The following is a 17,971-nucleotide window of genomic DNA, read 5'->3' on the forward strand; positions in this document are numbered from 1 at the left end:
GCGCGGGCGCGGACGCGGACGCGGAGGCCCCCATGGGCCGGCGACGGGCCTCGGCAGCCGCGGCCTGCCCTTCAGCGCGCGCCGGCGGGATGGCGCCCGGGCCCCGGCGGGCTGAGCCGGCCGCGCCGCCTAGCTGAGCCTCGCTGAGCCGCGCCCGCTCGCCCGCCCGCGCCCTCCCTTCCCCCGCGGCGCGACCCCCGCGCCCCCCGCGCGCCCGCCCCGCCCCGCCGGCCCGACCCCCCGCCCGCCCCGACCGACCGACCGACCGACCGACCGACCGACCATGCGATCCGCAGTGTTCAAGGCGGCCGCGGCCCCGGCCGGCGGCACCCCCGAGCAGCAGCGCCTGGACTACGAGCGCGCGGCGGCGCTGGGCGGGCCCGAGGACGAGCCCGGGCCGGCCGAGGCGCACTTCCTCCCGCGCCACCGCAAGCTCAAGGAGCCGGGCCCCCCGCTGGCGTCCGCGGCGCCCGCGCCCGCCGCCTCGGCCCACCAGGCCGGCAGCCACCCCGCGCCCGCGCCCGCGCCCGCCCCGGCCGGCTGCGGCGCCAAGGGCCGCGGCTTGCTGCTGCCGGCCGGGGCGGCCCCCGGGCAGCAGGAAGAGAGCTGGGGCGGCTCGGCGCCCTTGCCCTGCCCGCCGCCCGCCTCCAAGCAAGCCGGCGTCGGCGGCGAGCCCGCGGCGGCCGGCGCGGGCTGCAGCCCCCGGCCCAAGTACCAGGCGGTGCTGCCCCTGCACACGGGCTCGCTCGTGGCGGCCACGGAGCCCACGCCCTGGGTCGGCGACCAAGTCGGGGCGGCTCCCCCGGCGGCCACCGCCTCGGACCCGGCGGCCGTCGGGCCCCCGCCGCTCGCGCTCTCCGGGCCGCCCCTCTTGGCGCCCACCGCCGCCGCCAACGCCAACGCCAACGCCGCCGCGGCCGGCAGCCTGGCGGGCAGCGAGGGCCGATGGAAGAGCCTCAGGAAGAGCCCGCTCGGGGCCGGCGGCGGGGTCGGGGTCGGCGTCGGCGTCGGCTCCGGCGCCTCCAGCCAGGCCGCCTGCCTCAAGCAGATCCTCCTGCTGCAGCTGGACCTCATCGAGCAGCAGCAGCAGCAGCTGCAGGCCAAGGAGAAGGAGATCGAGGAGCTCAAGTCGGAGCGGGACACGGTACGCCACGGGTTAATGGGCGTTCGGGGTGCCTGTCGGGGGGGGGGGGCCGCCTCGGAGCTCGCTGCGCGCATGCTCGGCTGCGGAGTGTGTGTGTGTGTGTGTTTGGGGGAGCTTAAGGGGTACCCCGAGTTGGAGGCTAAGGTCAGGAGGTGGCCCGTCCCCGAGTGTCGCCCAGGGCGGCGAGGCCTGGGCCAGCCAGGTTGCCCCCACCCCACCCCCAGGCACGTTGGGATGGAGGAAAAGGAAGGGTTAAAGGGCGACGGAAAGGAAAGCTGGTGGTGTGGTGGAAATGGGGCGCGGAAGGGTTAATTTAAGATGACAGCAGCCCCAGAATGGTGGGCCGGGGAAAGACGTTTGGCCCTGGGAAAAGACTTGGCAGTGTGCGGGGCGGCGGTGGTGGGTAAGCCGGCCCCTGCTGCTGTGTTGAGGGCCCAGTGGGAGAGGTCTACGGGGTGCTGATAAGGCCGTCCTGGACCCGGCCGGGAGCCTCAGCATCTTGACCTGGGAGGACTCTCAGCGAGGTAGCTAGCGGTGATTTCAGGTGTCTGAAAGGACACCGGGAGCATCACCCACCGCCTTCCATGTGGGGGCAGTCCTTAATTGGCTGTCTTCAGTTGTAAGATGTGACCCAGGCACCGAGCAGCCGCTTTGTGGTTTGGGGGCTGGAAGATCCGTTAAAGGCAGTCCAGAAAGTAAGTTTGTTCAATGTTCTAAGTTAGACCCTCTGGCCCCCCCCCCCCAAATTCCCATTTTTTTAGAAATATCTTAAAGCAGAGAACTCATCTGTTATTTCTTTGTACTTCTGAGGGGCATGACTCTTGAGGCTTCTAGGATTTCTCCCTGCAGCAGTAGCGGAGAGCCCCTAAAGAGTTAAAACGTATTCCTTCAGATGTCAGGAAAGCTGTGGCAGGATAGTACTGTGCTAGCATACCTTCCAGCCACCTAAAAATAAACATGGTTTCTACAATTGTGTGCAGACTGCAGAGCTCTCTCTCTCTTTATCTCAACACACACATACTCTTTCTCAACACACAGTCTCTCTGGCGATGTGTGCGCCAAAGACTGAACAAGGGAGCAGAGGGCTATTCATTTTGTTTGCCTCCCCAATGAATGGCATCAGGCAGTGGCTCTTTCATGAGAGAGAATGCATTCTGTAAGGTGGAATGGGAGCCGGACAGGGGACAGGTCTTATTAAAATATCTCCTGGTGTTGATTTGTGGAAGTTACTCAACATGGAGGTGGCACTGCTCAGTCACTGGACTGCAGTCCACGGCTGTGATGGTGCCGTAATTACAACACATCATATTCTTGGGGGGGGGGGAGGTGGTGGTGGTGGTGAAGGAGAAGAAACCAAGTGAATGTCACCCACAAGCCTGGGTTCAGTACTGGAAAGGCTGCAAATCAAAGCAGAAGGATATGAGATGGGAGTGTGGTTGCCAGGGGGGCTTTCTGCTGATTGTGGAGGGAGGTTTCTACTCTGCTCCTAGGGGTAACGGTCTCTTTGCAGAGTTTCCTAGCCACCGAGAGTGGTGTGAGTTAAGGATAGAGTGTCCACCTGAACTTGGCGTTCATTCATCCTGTTGTGTGTTGCAGTCTTAGTGTTGCTTAAGCTATTTTTTTCTCATTCCAGTTGTTTTGCCTTTCCTGAAATCTAAGCAGCTGAGTGGATGTAAAGAAGACAACATTAATATTACTGTTTAGCCCAAATAAAATTCTTGTTATAGGATATATAAGTACCATATTTTGGAACTTTTTCTCAGAACATTTAAATGTGTGGTTTTAGATTATAATCTCCATTTTCTATATGATGATATAGTCCTCTATTTAAAATTAAAGCTAGAAAAAAAGAAAAAAAGGACAAAAAAATTAAAGCTTATAAAAATACTTAAATATAAAGCATAAACTTTTTCTGTTACCTTAAATGCAAAAGAGTGTACATAGTTCATGGTCTTTGTGGTTTGAGGGTACCTAGTTCTTATTATAATTCTTACAAATTACCAATTCATTGTTGAGGTGGCAGCCAACACCCATTACCCCCCTCCCCAATACATACATATCCTCTTTAAATAACATTCAATCCCTAGTGACAGTGTGACTTTTTATTCCTGTATGTACTGTTCAGACTTAGCTCTTGTGTATAGTTTTGGAGTAGAAATGGAGAAGGCAGAATCTGAAGAACCTTAGGGCCTCCAAAAAAAAAAAAAAGGCAAGGTTAATTCTGGAAACTCCCAAACTGATTTGGAGCCACAAGGTTTAGCAGCAGTAGCAGAATCTGTGTCATTTAAAAGGCAGGATGTGGCCCCTCCCAGTAGAGAGGATCATCTTTCAGAAGACTGAACTACTACTACTACTACTACACATTTACTCATAATCTTTCTCCTTAAGGGTCATCCCTAGAGTTAAGCAGTGTACCTTGTTTTTTCTATTTTAAGGAGAACGTTTCAGATTAGTGATTTGCATAATTAGAATTATGTTGAGTTGCTAGTTACCGAACGAGACAGAAAGCTAAACTGATTCCTAAATGAGGCTAAGTTTTGTGTTTTAACTTTGTTTTAAGCCTTTATTTTGCCACTCTATCTTTTAGCTTGTTGCTCGGATTGAACGTATGGAAAGGCGGATGCAGCTGGTAAAGAAGGATAACGAGAAGGAAAGGCACAAGCTGTTTCAGGGCTATGAAACTGAAGAGAGAGAGGAAACGGAGCTCTCTGAGAAAATTAAACTGGAGTGCCAGCAGGAGCTTGAAACTTCCCAGACTTTGCCTCCCAAGCCTTTCTCATGTGGGCGGAGTGGAAAGGGACACAAAAGGTGTGCTGATCTCTCTGTTATGCTCTCTGGATATGAGGAGGACACTTGTGTCCAGTGACCAAGAGTAAGGGACTTGGGAATTAGTTTTATTTATTTTATTTTTTTATTTTTATTTATTTATTTTTTTTTGTTTTTGGGCCACACCCGGCAGTGCTCAGGGGTTACTCCTGGCTGTCTGTTCAGAAATAGCTCCTGGCAGGCACGGGGGACCATATGGGACACCAGGATTCGAACCAACCACCTTTGGTCCTGGATCAGCTGCTTGCAAGGCAAACACCGCTATCTCTCCGGGCCCGGGACTTAGTTTTAATACATGGATATCTTCTGTTTCTGAAATACTCTTAGAGATATTCTTTTTTTTTTTTGGTTTTTGGGCCACACCTGCGGTGCTCAGGAATTACTCCTGGCTGTCTGCTCAGAAATAGCTCCTGGCAGGCACGGGGGACCATATGGGACACCGGGATTCGAACCAACCACCTTTGGTCCTGAATCGGCTGCTTGCAAGGCAAACGCCGCTGTGCTATCTCTCCGGGCCCTCTTAGAGATATTCTGTGCATTGTACAGAAATCTGTTGTGAGAGCCAGTGATATAGTTCAGTGGTTCAGCCTTGCACATGGCTAATCCAGGTTTGATCCCTGGTATCTCTCATCTAGCTCCCCTAAGCATAGCCAAGAATGATCTCTGAGCACTGTTGTATGTAGCCGGCCCCCCCCCCCCCCCCCCCCCGTCAAAAAAAAAAAGAAATCTATTAACATTTGGGAGGCTAGAGAGATAACATAGCAATAGGGTGTATGCTTTGCATGTGGCTGACCTGGGACGGGCCAGAGGTTGATTCCTGGTATTCCATTTGGTCCCCCAAGCCTGCCAGGAGCAAATCCTGAGTGCCACCAGGTATGGCCCCAAAACAAAACAAACAAACAAACAAACAAAAAAGAATACTTGGGTTATAATAGTAATTAGAGAATGCAGAAACCAACTGTCCTAAAGAAAATTTCAACTAGAGCTGGAACAGTGGTACAGTGGTTAGGGCATTTTTACCCTATATAGTTCCCTGCACCCCATATGGTCCCCTGAGCACCACCAGTAGGTAATCCCTAAGGTCAAATTCCTAAGGTCATGGATTACCTTGATTAAGCCTTGTGTACTGCCATGTGTGACCCAAAAACCAAGAAATGGGAGGGCAACTATTACCAGTTTTGTTTCTTAAACTATAGCATTTAACTTCAGATTAAAAATTCTTGTTTTGGGGCCACACCCAGCAATACTTAGGGTTTACTCCTGACTCTGCACTCAGGAATTTGCTCCTAGAGGTGCTCAGGGGACCATATTTGATACTAGGGGTCAATTCAGGGTTGACTGGTTGTAAGGGAAGCGCCTTATCCATTGTACTAACACTTGGCCCCATAGTTCAATTGTATAGGGTACTGGTAGATATTTAAAAAAAAAAAAGTTGTGGCCAAAGTGATAGCATAATGGTAGGGCATTTGATGACCTGGCAACTAACCAGGTTTGATTTCTGGTATCCCGTACGGTCCCCTGAGCCTGCCAGGAGCGATTTCTGAGTGCAGAGCCAGTAGTAACCTGGGAGAAAGATCTTTTAAAATGTACAGAATTTAGGGTGTTAAAGAGAAAAGATAATGGCATTCTAGGAATGTGGGGGAAGGGAGAAATTATCTTGGGCAAGAGTGGGTAAGGCACTTGCACATGGCCTACCTAAATTTGATTCTAGCAGCATAGATCATGTCCTGAACATTGCCAGGTATGACCCCTGAACAAAGTTAGGAGTAAGCCTCATGCATAACTTGGGCCAAAACCCAAGGTAATTGAATTTTCAAAATATAAGACATCCTTAGAGATAGACAATCATCTCTTTGATAAGTATGATTAAATTTTTTGTTATCGTTTCGTTATAGTTGTTTTTGGCAGTGGTGGGACTAAATAAAGGACCTCACATATGAAGGCAGTGCTCTATCAATGAACCACATCTCTGGCCCTAGATTATTTCAGGGGGGATTGGGCCATACTTGGCGGTGCTCCGGGTCACTCCAGGCTCCACACACAGAAATCACTCCTGGCAGGTTTGGGGGACCATATGGGATACCAGGGATTGATTGAACCCAGGTCCTGGATCAGTCTCATACAAGGCAAAAGCCCTACCACTGTGCTATATCACTCTGGACCCTCTGGCCCTAGATCTTAACTTTTACTTTTTTTTTTTTTTTGGCTTTTGGGCCATACCCAGTGGTGCTCAGGGGTTACTCCTGGTTCTGTGCTAAGAAGTTGCTACTGGGGCTAGAGAGATAGCACAGCAGTAGGGTGTTTGCACCGCATGCGATAAACCTGGGTTTGATTCCCGACATCCCATATGGTCTCCTGAACCTTCCAGGAGCGGCTTCTGAGCAAAGAGCCTCCTGGCAGGCTCAGGGGACCAGAGTGGATGCCGGGATTCGAACCAGGGTCCGTCCAGTGTTGGCTTCGTGCAAGGCAAACGCCTTACTGCTGTGCTATCGCTCTGGCCCCTATTCAAGACTTTTGTCAAATGTTTTTGGGCCACACCTGGTAATGTGCAGGTTACTCCTGCCTCTGTACGCAAGATATCACTCTTGGCAAGCTTGGGGGACCATATGGAATGCTGGGTTTTGAACCTGGTTGGACACATGCAAGGCAAGCACCATACCCATTGTGCTATTGCTCTAGCCCTATTCAAGATTCTTGAGCATGGGTTCGGAGAGATAGCATGGAGGTAAGGCGTTTGCCTTTCACGCAGAAGGTCAGTGATTCAAATTCTGGCATCCCATTTGGTCCCCCGAGCCTGCCAGGAGCGATTTCTGAGCATAGACCCAGGAGTAACCCCGAGTGCTGCCGGGTGTGACTCAAAAACCAAAAAAAAAAAATAAAAAAAATAAAAAAGGGGGCCGGGAAGGTGGCGCTGGAGATAAGGTGTCTGCCTTGTAAGCGCTACAAGGAATGGACCGCGGTTCGATCCCCCGGCGTCCCATATGGTCCCCCCAAGCCAGGGGCGATTTCTGAGCACATAGCCAGGAGTAACCCCTGAGCGTCAAACGGGTGTGGCCCAAAAACCAAAAAAAAAAATAAAAAAAAATAAAAAAAAATAGGGCCCGGAGAGATAGCACAGCGGCGTTTGCCTTGCAAGCAGCCGATCCAGGACCAAAGGTGGTTGGTTCGAATCCCGGTGTCCCATATGGTCCCCCGTGCCTGCCAGGAGCTATTTCTGAGCAGACAGCCAGGAGTAACCCCTGAGCACCGCTGGGTGTGGCCCAAAAACCAAAAAAAAAAAATAAAAAAATAAAAAAGATTCTTGAGGTTGGAAATTCATTCAACAGACATGAAGGATTGAATCCAGATCAGCTATTATGCAAAACTCCTTACCCATGTACTGTCTCTCCGGCCCCCAGGCATACATACTATTAAGTATGAGCTCTGTTCCTGCTCATTAGTACATATGAACCAAAAACATCTTGGTACTTATATACTGGTAATATGGGGGCATGAGAACTACTTTGTTTTCTTGTCTCCAAATAAAATAAAATAGTTTAATTCAAGAGTCAATAAATCTTACATTTTTTTCCCCCACCTAATAGGAAATCCTCATTTGGAAGTACAGAAAGAAAGATTGCTGTTAAAAAGCTGGCTCCTGAATTTTCAAAAGTCAAAACAAAAACTCCTAAGCACTCTCCTGTTAAAGAGGAACCTTGTGGTTCCTTATCTGAAACTGTTTGTAAACGTGAATTGAGGAGCCAAGAAACTCCAGAAAAAACCCGCTCTTCAGTGGACACCCCACCAAGACTCTCCACTCCCCAGAAGGGACCCAGCACCCATCCCAAGGAGAAAACCTTCTCAAGTGAGATAGAAGATTTGCCGTACCTTTCCACCACAGAAATGTACTTGTGTCGTTGGCACCAGCCTCCCCCATCACCGTTACCATTACGGGAATCCTCTCCAAAGAAGGAGGAGACTGTAGCAAGTAAGGCATAGAGAACACTTGCTCTTATACCCTAGTGGTGGCGGTCAAGCTAACAAGTGTGAAAATGCCCTTGGCATTTTTAAAAAAGTGCAATCAATAAAGCAGAGTTCTGTCAAGAATGAGTAAGTTAACAGCCAGAGACAGACACTGTGCAGGCATTGCAAATAGATGGAATCACAGCAAAATGTGCTCAATGTATTTGCCTGCTTACAACACTGGGAGATGTGTTTGCCAGTAAGTTGCTCATCACAAGAGCACCAGACTTGGGGGTGTAATCTCCGGCAACTTGCATGCCCTCTGAAAGAAGGGTTTTCTGTGCTGTGAAATGCATAGAACTTACACTTTGCCATACACGACTGTTCTGCAATTTATATTGTGTGAAATTCGGGCGGGTGGTCTTTGGGTGTTCTCAGGGGCCAATCAATGGTAATTTTTGGGTTGGGAGCCAGCTTGGGGTGGGAGATTTCACCTGGGCCTCCGCTCTTTAACTATATAAACATTTATCTGTATCTCTATGTCCCGGTTGGGAAGGGAATCTGCCAAAGACCAACAGTCTTACGTACCTTACTATACTTCACAAAGGTTCTAAATGTGAAGAGTTTACTTGGATTGCAGTAGCCCATTGGTTGTTCATATATTTAAATAAAATGGTCTACAAACTATTTTTCAAACAATAAGGACTATCTTGGGATATCTGAGCTGCTTTGGGAGGGTGTGGGGATTGGGACCTGTTCTTCATTCCATTTTTTTTCTTCATGGTTCCCATACAGAAACTTCCCTATTTCCTACATTGACCAGTAACTAAAATGTGCCTTTAATAGTGTAATGTTAGTCTATGACTTTCACTCGGGGTGCTTGGGGTGATGGCGGGAGAAGCCTTCTTGGATAGAACTGAGCTCCCAGTTTCTACAGCTATGTCTTTCCTTAGCAAGGCTGGGGATGGGTATTCATTCCAATGAGATGAGTATTCTCCAGGCTTTGTTTGGCTGTTCTGGTGACAAATTTATATGGGACAGATAGACTCAAGATTTAAGATAGATTTAAAAGTCATTTAGGTCTCGCAGTGAGTAAACTAGCTAGGCCAGGATCCTGGTCTAGGTTTGGGTTCTTTGTTGGTTCAGTCAGTTGAACAGGTTCGTCCTTAATGGTTACCCTTCTTGCTGCCATGGCAATTCTGTGTATCAACTTAAGGGAAATGGTGAAGTAACTTCCCATTCGGGATTGGGAAATGGCTTGGTCCAGAGCTGTTCTTGTGACTAGCTGTTTTTGAAAACCCTTTCTGCCCCAGTACAGAAAATAACAAAACACCTCTGAGATTGTTGGCATTGCTGTTCAGAAGAGTCTGCTTGGGGGGAATCCCAGCCCTTTGAGGAGCCTTAGTTGTAAATAAATGTGTGAATCTTTATTCTTGATGCCCCTATCTCAAGAGGAAGTCTCAATGGCTTGTTCTTAGGAAGCCAAAGTCTTTGTGCATGTTGTTCAGGCTGGACCTGCAAGTTAGTTTGTTTGGAGGGAGGAGGGAGCTGTTGAAGAAGACTACGTATGTAAGTTTTGAGAACACTGATCTGTTATTTGAAAAATAGGGTCAACTTTTACTCACCTGCCATGTTCTGAGTTTAAGGTTTGATATCCTTGGCCATCAACTGTTGCAGGGAAACCACCCTAAATAATGAAGAAAAGAAGTCGTCTCAGTGTAAAAAAAAAAAAGTGGTGGGCTTATTTTCTTTTCTTTTTGTCTGTTGTTCCCTCTTCCCCTCCCCAGAGAGAAATTCTCAAAAGAACAACTCAAAAAAACCAAAATGGCTTCTTAGTGAGAACTTCAGTGATGATCCTTTCCTCCATTTTGGGTATGGGCTTTTTTTCTTTTTTACACTGAGATGATTCTTCTTTCCTGCGTTATTTAGGGTGTCTGATGCCATCAAGTGTTGCAGGAGAAACTTCAGTCTTGGCTGGTGAGTAGAATAGGAATTGTTGACTGGGCCTGGGGTGGGGTGGGGACTGGTGGGCTGGTGGATGGTTGGGAACTACATTTCCCATCAGTTGGATGTGGGAGAGAGAGAGGAGAGAGAGAGAGATTCCTTGGCATTCGATTACACTTTAGACTGCAAAATGACTACAAATTTCAGTTGTTTTTCAGGAACTGCACTAGTATCCATTATATGAATTTGTCAGGCATTTGGCTTAGGTTTTTTGGTGATCCTGTGTGTGGCAGACTGCAATGGCATTTTAGGTTCTTTTAGAGTCTATCATAGTGAGGACACAGAAAATGGCTTCAAGTGAAGTCATAGAATGGATTCCTAACACTTGGTAACTTCATCTTCTCTGGGGAAAACTTCTTTTCCTAGTACATGGTAGGAGGGTTGTGTGACCTTGGACTTAAGGGTGGTTCCACCCCCTCCTCCCTTTCTTTTTCTTTCTTTTTCTTTTCAGTTCCTTCTTGGAGGGACCACTCAGTAGAGCCGCTAAGGGACCCAAATCCTTCAGATCTTTTGGAGGTAGGTACCTGAGAACTGTTCATTGGAGGGGTTAAGATAGAGATGGTAGTATAGCTAACTTGACTTTGTGTGTATATCATTGTAATTCTGTGGATTATTTAGAACTTTAAAGTCAGAATGGCACTTGAGAATATTATGTAGTTTGACTTTGTTTTAGATGGAAAACGGGGGCTGAAGCGGTGGCGCAAGTGGTAGGACACTTGCCTTGCACATGTTAACCTGGGATGAACTGCGGTTCTATCTACAGGCATCCCCCAAGCCAGGAGAGATTTGTTTGTTGTTGTTGTTGTGTGTGTGTGTGTGTGTTTTAGGTTTTGGGTCAAACCTGGTGGTGCTCAGGAATTACTCCTGGCTCTGCACTCAGAAATTGCTCCTGGCAGGCTGGGGGACTATATGGGATGCTGGGGATCAAACCCATGTCTCTCCCAGGTCGGCTGCGTGCAAGACAGATGCCCTGCCATTGCTTTTGCTCTAGCCCCTGTTTTTTGTTTGTTTTGTTTTTTTTTGAGCTGCACTGGTAATGCTCAGAGGTTACTTCTGGCTTATACTCAGGAATTCCTGCTGGTGGTGTTCGGGAGACCATCTGGGATTCTGGGGATTCAACCTGGTTACTGCATGCAAGGAAAAACCCTACCTGTTGTGCTATTATTTTAGCCCTTACAGTTTGGAGGGTATGGCGGCATGGAGGGGCCAAAGAGATAGTAGAGTGGATAGGAAGTTTGACTTGTATATAGCCAACCTGGGTCTGATCCTCAGTACTACTATATGGTCCCCTGAGCCTCACCAGGAGCAATTCCTGATTACAGAGCCAGGAGTTAAGTCCTGAAACCTATTCGTGTGGCCCAAAAACAAATAAAAAGGGTTAGGAGAGAGGGAGGTTTGTTTCAGTTTGACGACTTTCACTTTGGAAAGTTATGGATTATTTTTTAAAAAGTGGAAATTCCATAAGTACTGTAGTGTGGAAGAATATGCATTTTATTGGTTTTCACACCCAGAGATTCCCATAATATTTATATAGAACTTAGAGGTGGAAACATGAGGTGAAAGTTTTTTGCTTTTCTAAAAATTGAAAGTGAATATATGCATGGCACATGATGGTGTGATAAATAGCTTTTATCAGCTGCTGTTCTTTACACAGAACCTGGATGACAGTGTGTTTTCAAAGCGGCATGCAAAACTGGAGCTGGATGAGAAGAGAAGGAAAAGGTAAGGCTAGAAAAGTTCATCTGAGGGCTAGAGCAGTAGCATAAGCAGTAAGGCGTCTACCTTGTGCAGCTAGCCTAGGACGGACCGCAGTTTAATCCTACGGAGTCCCATATGGTCCCCTAAGCCAGGAGCGATTTCTGAGCGCATGGCCAGGAGTAACCCCTGAGCATGACTGGGTGTGGCCAGAAACAAAAAACAAAAAAAGAAAGTTCATCTGAGAACCAACAATAATACCGTATATTCCGGCGTATAAGACGACTGGAAGTATAAGACGACCCCCCAATTTTGCAGTTAAAACATAGGTTTAGGCCTATATTCGCTGTATCAGACAAAGTTCCTGTGCTGCAACTGTATGTACCACAGTGAGCCAATCACAACAAGCAAAGGTTCAAAGGTTGGGCCCGGAGAGATAGCACAGCGGCCTTTGTCTGGCAAGCAGCCGATCCAGGACCAAAGGTGGTTGGTTCGAATCCCGGTGTCCATTATGGTCCCCCGTGCCTGCCAGGAGCTATTTCTGAGCAGACAGCCAGGAGTAACCCCTGAGTACCGCCGGGTGTGGCCCAAAAACCAAAAATAAAAAATAAAAATAAAAATAGAAAAAAAGGTTCAAAGGTTATACTGTCATAGACTTCCTCTCTGACTCTGGCCAATCTGAGCAGGCTTTTGACAGTGTAGATTCGGGTCCAGAACATTGTCTAATTTGCATGCATAAAAAGCCTGCTTGAATTACCTGAGTTAGAGAGGAGGTCCGAGCAGCCTTGCAGTGATTGGTCCTTTATCATAGGCACCTTTTCTAGCAATTCCCTGGTGGCATCAATTAATCTTCCCCACTACATGAACCAGACAACACCCCATCCTCGGACCCTAGCACTGAACCACAAACACGGTTAGCTGGGTTTGCCAGAAGTGGCCCCCAGATCTCCTGAGTACTGTTTGGGAGCCCCCAAGAAAGAGATTTGGAAACTGCGGCCTGATTTTTTTTGTTTCGTTTAGCAGCATATTGAAACATTTTTCGGGATATACTCGGCATATAAGACAACCCCCGATTTTCTTTTAATTTTTTTTTTCAAAAGTCTTATACGCTGGAAAATATGGTAGTTCTGACTCTCACCTCTTATTTATGTTCTAGAAGGTTCTTGGGCTCCCTAATTGACTTACTGTTTTTGATCAAAGTAGTAGTTGTAGGTCAAGATGTTTGGATCCCTTTTCCTTCATGTGTGTTCTTTCTCAGTTGTACTCTCTAGATATCAACACACGGTCTAAATTGATAGGTGTAAACAAACAAAAATGGCCGTTCTCTTGACCACCTCTGCTACCCTACCCCATTGGCAAGGGCAAAGATCTCCATAGTGTCTGTATTGTGTATATTGCTTTTATAGAGCAGGTTTTCAATAATGTTGGGTCTGTTTTGTCTGGCTTTTTTTTTTAACCAGGTGGGATATTCAGAGGATCAGGGAACAAAGAATTTTACAGCGACTACAGCTCAGAATGTATAAAAAGAAAGGAATTCAGGAATCTGAGCCTGAGGTTACCTCATTTTTCCCTGAGCCGGATGATGGTAAGTTTTGTTTAAGAGGGAAAGGGTGGGCCCGGAGAGATAGCACAGCGGCGTTTGCCTTGCAAGCAGCCGATCCAGGACCAAAGGTGGTTGGTTCGAATCCCAGTGTCCCATATGGTCCCCCGTGCCTGCCAGGAGCTATTTCTGAGCAGACAGCCAGGAGTAACCCCTGAACATCGCCGGGTGTGGCCCAAAACAAACAAAAAAAAGAGGGAAAGGGTACAAAACTGTGGGATACAGTATGATCCGAATGAGTGTACAGTATTTGGAACAGGTATTTCTGGTAGTCATTTCTGATATATGTCACTAACATAGTTCCATCTGGCTTTCTTCCATAGTTGAAAGTTTGATGATTACCCCCTTCTTGCCTGTTGTAGCATTTGGACGACCATTACCAAAATTAACTCCACAGTAAGTAAAGCTTTTATCCTCTTTCCTTTTCAGCTAGCCTGTACTTCACCTCCCTTTCAGATTTCATGAGAACCTATATAGAAGGTAGAACTGTGACTAAGGGACAACCATGATTCCTTGACAGAAATAAGGCTATTAGCTTTCGTATTGATAAGATTCTCTAGTTAGGGGCCAGAGAGATAGCATGGAGGTAAAGCGTTTGCTGTGCATGCAGGAGGTTGGTGGTTCAAATCCTTGCATCCCATATGGTCCCCTGAGCTTGCCAGGAGCGATTTCGGAGCATAGAGCCAGGAGGAACCCCTGAGTACTACTGGGTGTGACCTAAAAAAAAAAGATTCTCTAATTAAAAACTAGGATTGTTGGAGCCTGAGAGATAGTATGGAGGTAAGGTATTTGCCTTGCATGCTGAAGGACAGTGGTTCGAATCCCGACATCTCATATGGTCCCCCGTGCCTGCCAGGGGCGATTTTTGAGCATAGAGCCAGGAGTAACCCCTGAGCGCTGCCAGGTATGACCCAAAAACAGAACCAAAAAAAAAAAAAAACTAGGATTGTTGTTTTTTGTTTCCTTTTTTGAGAGGGGGGGCGCGAAGGGATTTGAACCACTGTCCTTCTGCCTGCAAGACAAATGTCCTACCTCCATGCTATCTCTCTGTCCCCATTTTATTCTTCTTGAGGTAAATAATTCAGAAAGTTAGAGATAGTTCAATAGGCTGAGGCATCAGCTTTCCATGCTGATGGCTTGGATTTAATTCTTTTTTTTATTTTTTATTTTTTTGGTTTTTGGGCCACACCCAGTAACGCTCAGGGGTTACTCCTGGCTATGTGCTCAGAAGTTGCTCCTGGCTTGGGGAACCATATGGGACACGCGGTCCGTCCAAGGCTAGCGCAGGCAAGGCAGGCACCTTACCTTTAGCGCCACCGCCCGGCCCCCGGATTTAATTCTTGGCACCACATGGCCCAACAAGTACTGCCTGGACTGACTACCTCCTCTTTCTGCCCTTAAGCACAAAGCTGGAAGTTGCCCGCAAACACCTCTGAGTGTGGCCCAAAAAGTAAAAGAAAATAAATAGGTAATTTAAAGACTGGAGCAATAGCAGTGGGTGGCGCTCTAGACTTGCTTGCAACTGATCCAGGTTCAATCTCCGGTATCCCATTTGGCCTCCTGAGCACTGCCAAGATTATTTCCTGACTGCAGAACTTTGCTGAAAAGAATTCCCTTTTCTTTGGGGGGTGGGGGGGTTGTGCCACATCCGGCAGCGCTCAGGGGTTGGTTACTTCTGGCTCTCTGCTCAGAAATCACTCCTGACAGGCACGGGGGACCATATGGGATGCCAGGGTTCGAACCACCATTGATCCTGGGTTGGCTGCTTGCAAGGCAAACACCCTACTGCTGTGCTATATGCTCTGGCCCCTGAAAAGAATTACTTTAAAAGCACACTATTGGGGCCCGAGCGGTGGTGCAGCGGGAGGACATTTGCCTTGCACGCGGCTGACCTAGGACAGACCATGGTTCGATCCCCTGGTATCCCATATGATCCCTCAAGCCAGGAGCTGTTTTTGGGCACAGAGCCAGGAGTAGCCCCTGAGCATCACTGGGTGTGGCCCAAAATAACAATCAAAAAACCCCCACACTGTTAATTGTTGTGTTTTTGGTTTGCTTGTCTTGTTTTGTTTTTTTGGTTTTGGGGTCATCCCGAGCAGAACTTGGATTACTCCTAGCTGTGCACTCAAATCACTCTTAGCAGGCTCGGGGGACCACATGAGATGTCAGGGATTGAACCCCGGGTCAGCTGTAACTGTGCTATTATTTTGGACCTTGTTAATTGGTTTTGAGGCAAAAAAAATCACTCTAACTTTGGGACTTAAAAGTCAGAACTGAGGAATGAGGAACAGTATTTTTTTTTTCTTTTTTTTTGGGGGGGCCACACCCTTTTGATGCTCAGGAGTTACTCCTGGCTAAGTGCTCAGAAATCGCCCCTGGCTTGGGGGGGACCGTATGGGATGCCGGGGATCGAACTGCGGTCCTTCCTCTGTTAGCGCTTGCAAGGCAGACACCTTACCCTCTAGCGCCACCTCGCCGGCCCCACACTGAATCTTTTTAATCTTAAAAATTCTTTTATTGTGTCATGGGGGGGATTGTGTGTGGCTATGCCAGTCTGTTGATGGTTTACTACTGACTCTGCACTCAGGTATTACTCCTGATGAATTTAGGGTACCTTATGGGATACCAGAATTTAATTTGGGCCTACTGTACGCATGGAAAATGTCCTACCTGCTGTACTATTACTCTGGCCCTTCCTTCATTTTTTTGAAGTTAACGAATTTTTTTTGGGGGGGGGGGGTCATACCTTGCAGTGCTCAGGGGTTACTCCTGGCTCTACACTCAGAAATTGCCCCTGGCAGGCATGCGGGACCATATGAGATGCCAGGATTCGAACCACCATTCTTCTGCATGCAAGGCAAACACTTTACCTCCATGCTATCTTTCTGGCTCCCAAAGTTAACGATTTTTTTTTTTTTTTTTCAGTTTTTGGGCCACACCCAGTGATGCTCAGGGGTTACTCCTGGCTGTCTGCTCAGAAATAGCTCCTGGTAGGCACGGGGGACCATATGGGACACTGGGATTCGAACCAATCACCTTTCGTCCTGGATTGGCTGCTTGCAAGGCAAACACCGCTGTGCTATCTCTCCGAGCCCAAAGTTAACGTGTTTTTTTTGTTTTTTTTTTTTTTGGTTTTTGGGCCACACCCGGCGGTGCTCAGGGGTTATTCCTGGCTGTCTGCTCAGAAATAGCTCCTGGCAGGCACAGGGGACCATATGGGACACCGGGATTCGAACCAACCACCTTTGGTCCTGGATCAGCTGCTTTCAAGGCAAATGCCGCTGTGCTATCTCTCCGGGCCCAAGTTAACGATTTTTTAAGGCAATTTGAGAGACTAAGGAACCTTGTGACTAAAAGAAAGGAATTAGGGGCTGGAGAGATAGCACAGCGGTAAGGTATTTGCCTTAGACGCAGAAGGATGTGGTTCGAATCTCGGCATCCCATATGGTCGCCTGAGCCTGCCAGGAGTGATTTCTGAGCATAGAGCCAGGAGTAACCCCTGAGCACTGCAGGGTATGACCGAAAAACAAAAACAAAAACAAATAGAAAGGAATTATATGTACCAGTTTGGTTATGACAAATTCCAAAATGGAATGGTACAAATTAATTTTTTTCTTTTGACAGGAATTTTGAGTTGCCCTGGTTGGATGAACGTAGCCGATGTAGGTTGGAGATCCAGAAAAAGCAAACACCACACCGGACGTGTAGGAAATAACTGTGTTGACAAGAACCATCTATCTTCAGATAGTTGTAGCTTGCCATTCCCAGAGAATGGCAGAGACCTGTTTATGTGACCAATGTCCTTATGTATGTTACCGTTCACTGATAAATGCCCTTCCATACGCCCTGATCTTGGTTTTGTTTGCATCACTCTTGATTTCACAAAAACTCTTTTATTGGGATAATTGTGAATTATGGAGGGTGTTGGGATTTCTTTTTCTTTTTGGGGAAATGAACTCCCAAACTCAGTTTATAGGATGGGCAGGTATGGAAGCATTGGGGTTTGCTTCTATACATTTGCCTTTGTTAAAGGGGTACAAGGGCTCTCTTCATTTAATCTTGGGGAAGACAAAGCAGCCCCCACAGTTAGAGCCGTGCCTACATGGCACTCTTCTTGCCCTGGTATATCCTTCCTTATTGTTTTCAGTATAGTGATTTTTACCCTAAAACAAAAACAAAAAAAAAACCTCACTACAATCTTAAGGACCAGATGAGGAATTACAAGATAAAACAAGTCATCTTCACAGTTTGGAGAGTTTATGTGTAAAAAAAAAAACAAATTTTTTTCCTCAAGATTTATTCTGTGACATGGCCATATGAAAAGGGATATTTGGTGATGCTTATTTTCTTAGTTAATGGGTAACAATTTATTCCTCCACCCCCTCAAAAAATAAAATTGTTGTAAAAGAGAATGGAGATAGTTTGGGCTCTAAATGAAAGCAGTTGGCATTTGGGGATGGCATGCCAGAACCTGTACAGATGTCATTGTGTCACATCACTTTTCAAGTATCCCTTAGTCAGGCTTTATCCTTTGAGCTGAGCTCTTGGTGATGGGATAGAGATTTGGGGGGGAGGGTGGGGGGAGGGGGTATATGTGGAAATAAGTGCTTCTTTTGGCTGGCAGATACCTACATCTTCAAACAAATAGATGTACCTAACGAGCTTCTCCATTCACTTTGTAAACAGATTTGTATGTTTATCATCTTGGTCTCCCTTTTCTCCATTTTCTTTAAAAAGTTTCAGGACAGCACTCCAGGCCA

General features: G+C 47.5%; 1 protein-coding gene across 1 annotated transcript; it reads left to right on the forward strand.

The window, feature by feature from the left end:
* The first annotated feature begins 283 nt into the window (after positions 1 to 283).
* On the forward strand, positions 284 to 17,623 carry MSL1 (MSL complex subunit 1). Its single transcript, XM_049779918.1, has 9 exons — positions 284 to 1,144; positions 3,732 to 3,952; positions 7,555 to 7,937; positions 9,842 to 9,889; positions 10,368 to 10,432; positions 11,571 to 11,638; positions 13,072 to 13,196; positions 13,535 to 13,607; positions 16,836 to 17,623. Exons 1-9 carry the CDS (start codon positions 284 to 286, stop codon positions 16,924 to 16,926), a joined length of 1,935 nt encoding a protein of 644 aa, XP_049635875.1. The 3' UTR covers positions 16,927 to 17,623.
* Positions 17,624 to 17,971: the final 348 nt, after the last annotated feature.

Source organism: Suncus etruscus, chromosome 1 (assembly GCF_024139225.1).
Source record: "Suncus etruscus isolate mSunEtr1 chromosome 1, mSunEtr1.pri.cur, whole genome shotgun sequence".
In the NCBI taxonomy this organism is placed as follows: Eukaryota; Metazoa; Chordata; class Mammalia; order Eulipotyphla; family Soricidae; genus Suncus; species Suncus etruscus.

Excerpts from the sequence above, each read along its gene's own strand:
- MSL1 (XM_049779918.1), top strand. The coding sequence starts at position 284 with ATGCGATCCGCAGTGTTCAAGGCGGCCGCGGCCCCGGCCGGCGGCACC. Across the intron at positions 10,433-11,570 it reads ATCCTTCAGATCTTTTGGAG|AACCTGGATGACAGTGTGTT; the intron begins GTAGGTACCTGA and ends TTCTTTACACAG. Across the intron at positions 13,197-13,534 it reads TTTCCCTGAGCCGGATGATG|TTGAAAGTTTGATGATTACC; the intron begins GTAAGTTTTGTT and ends TTTCTTCCATAG.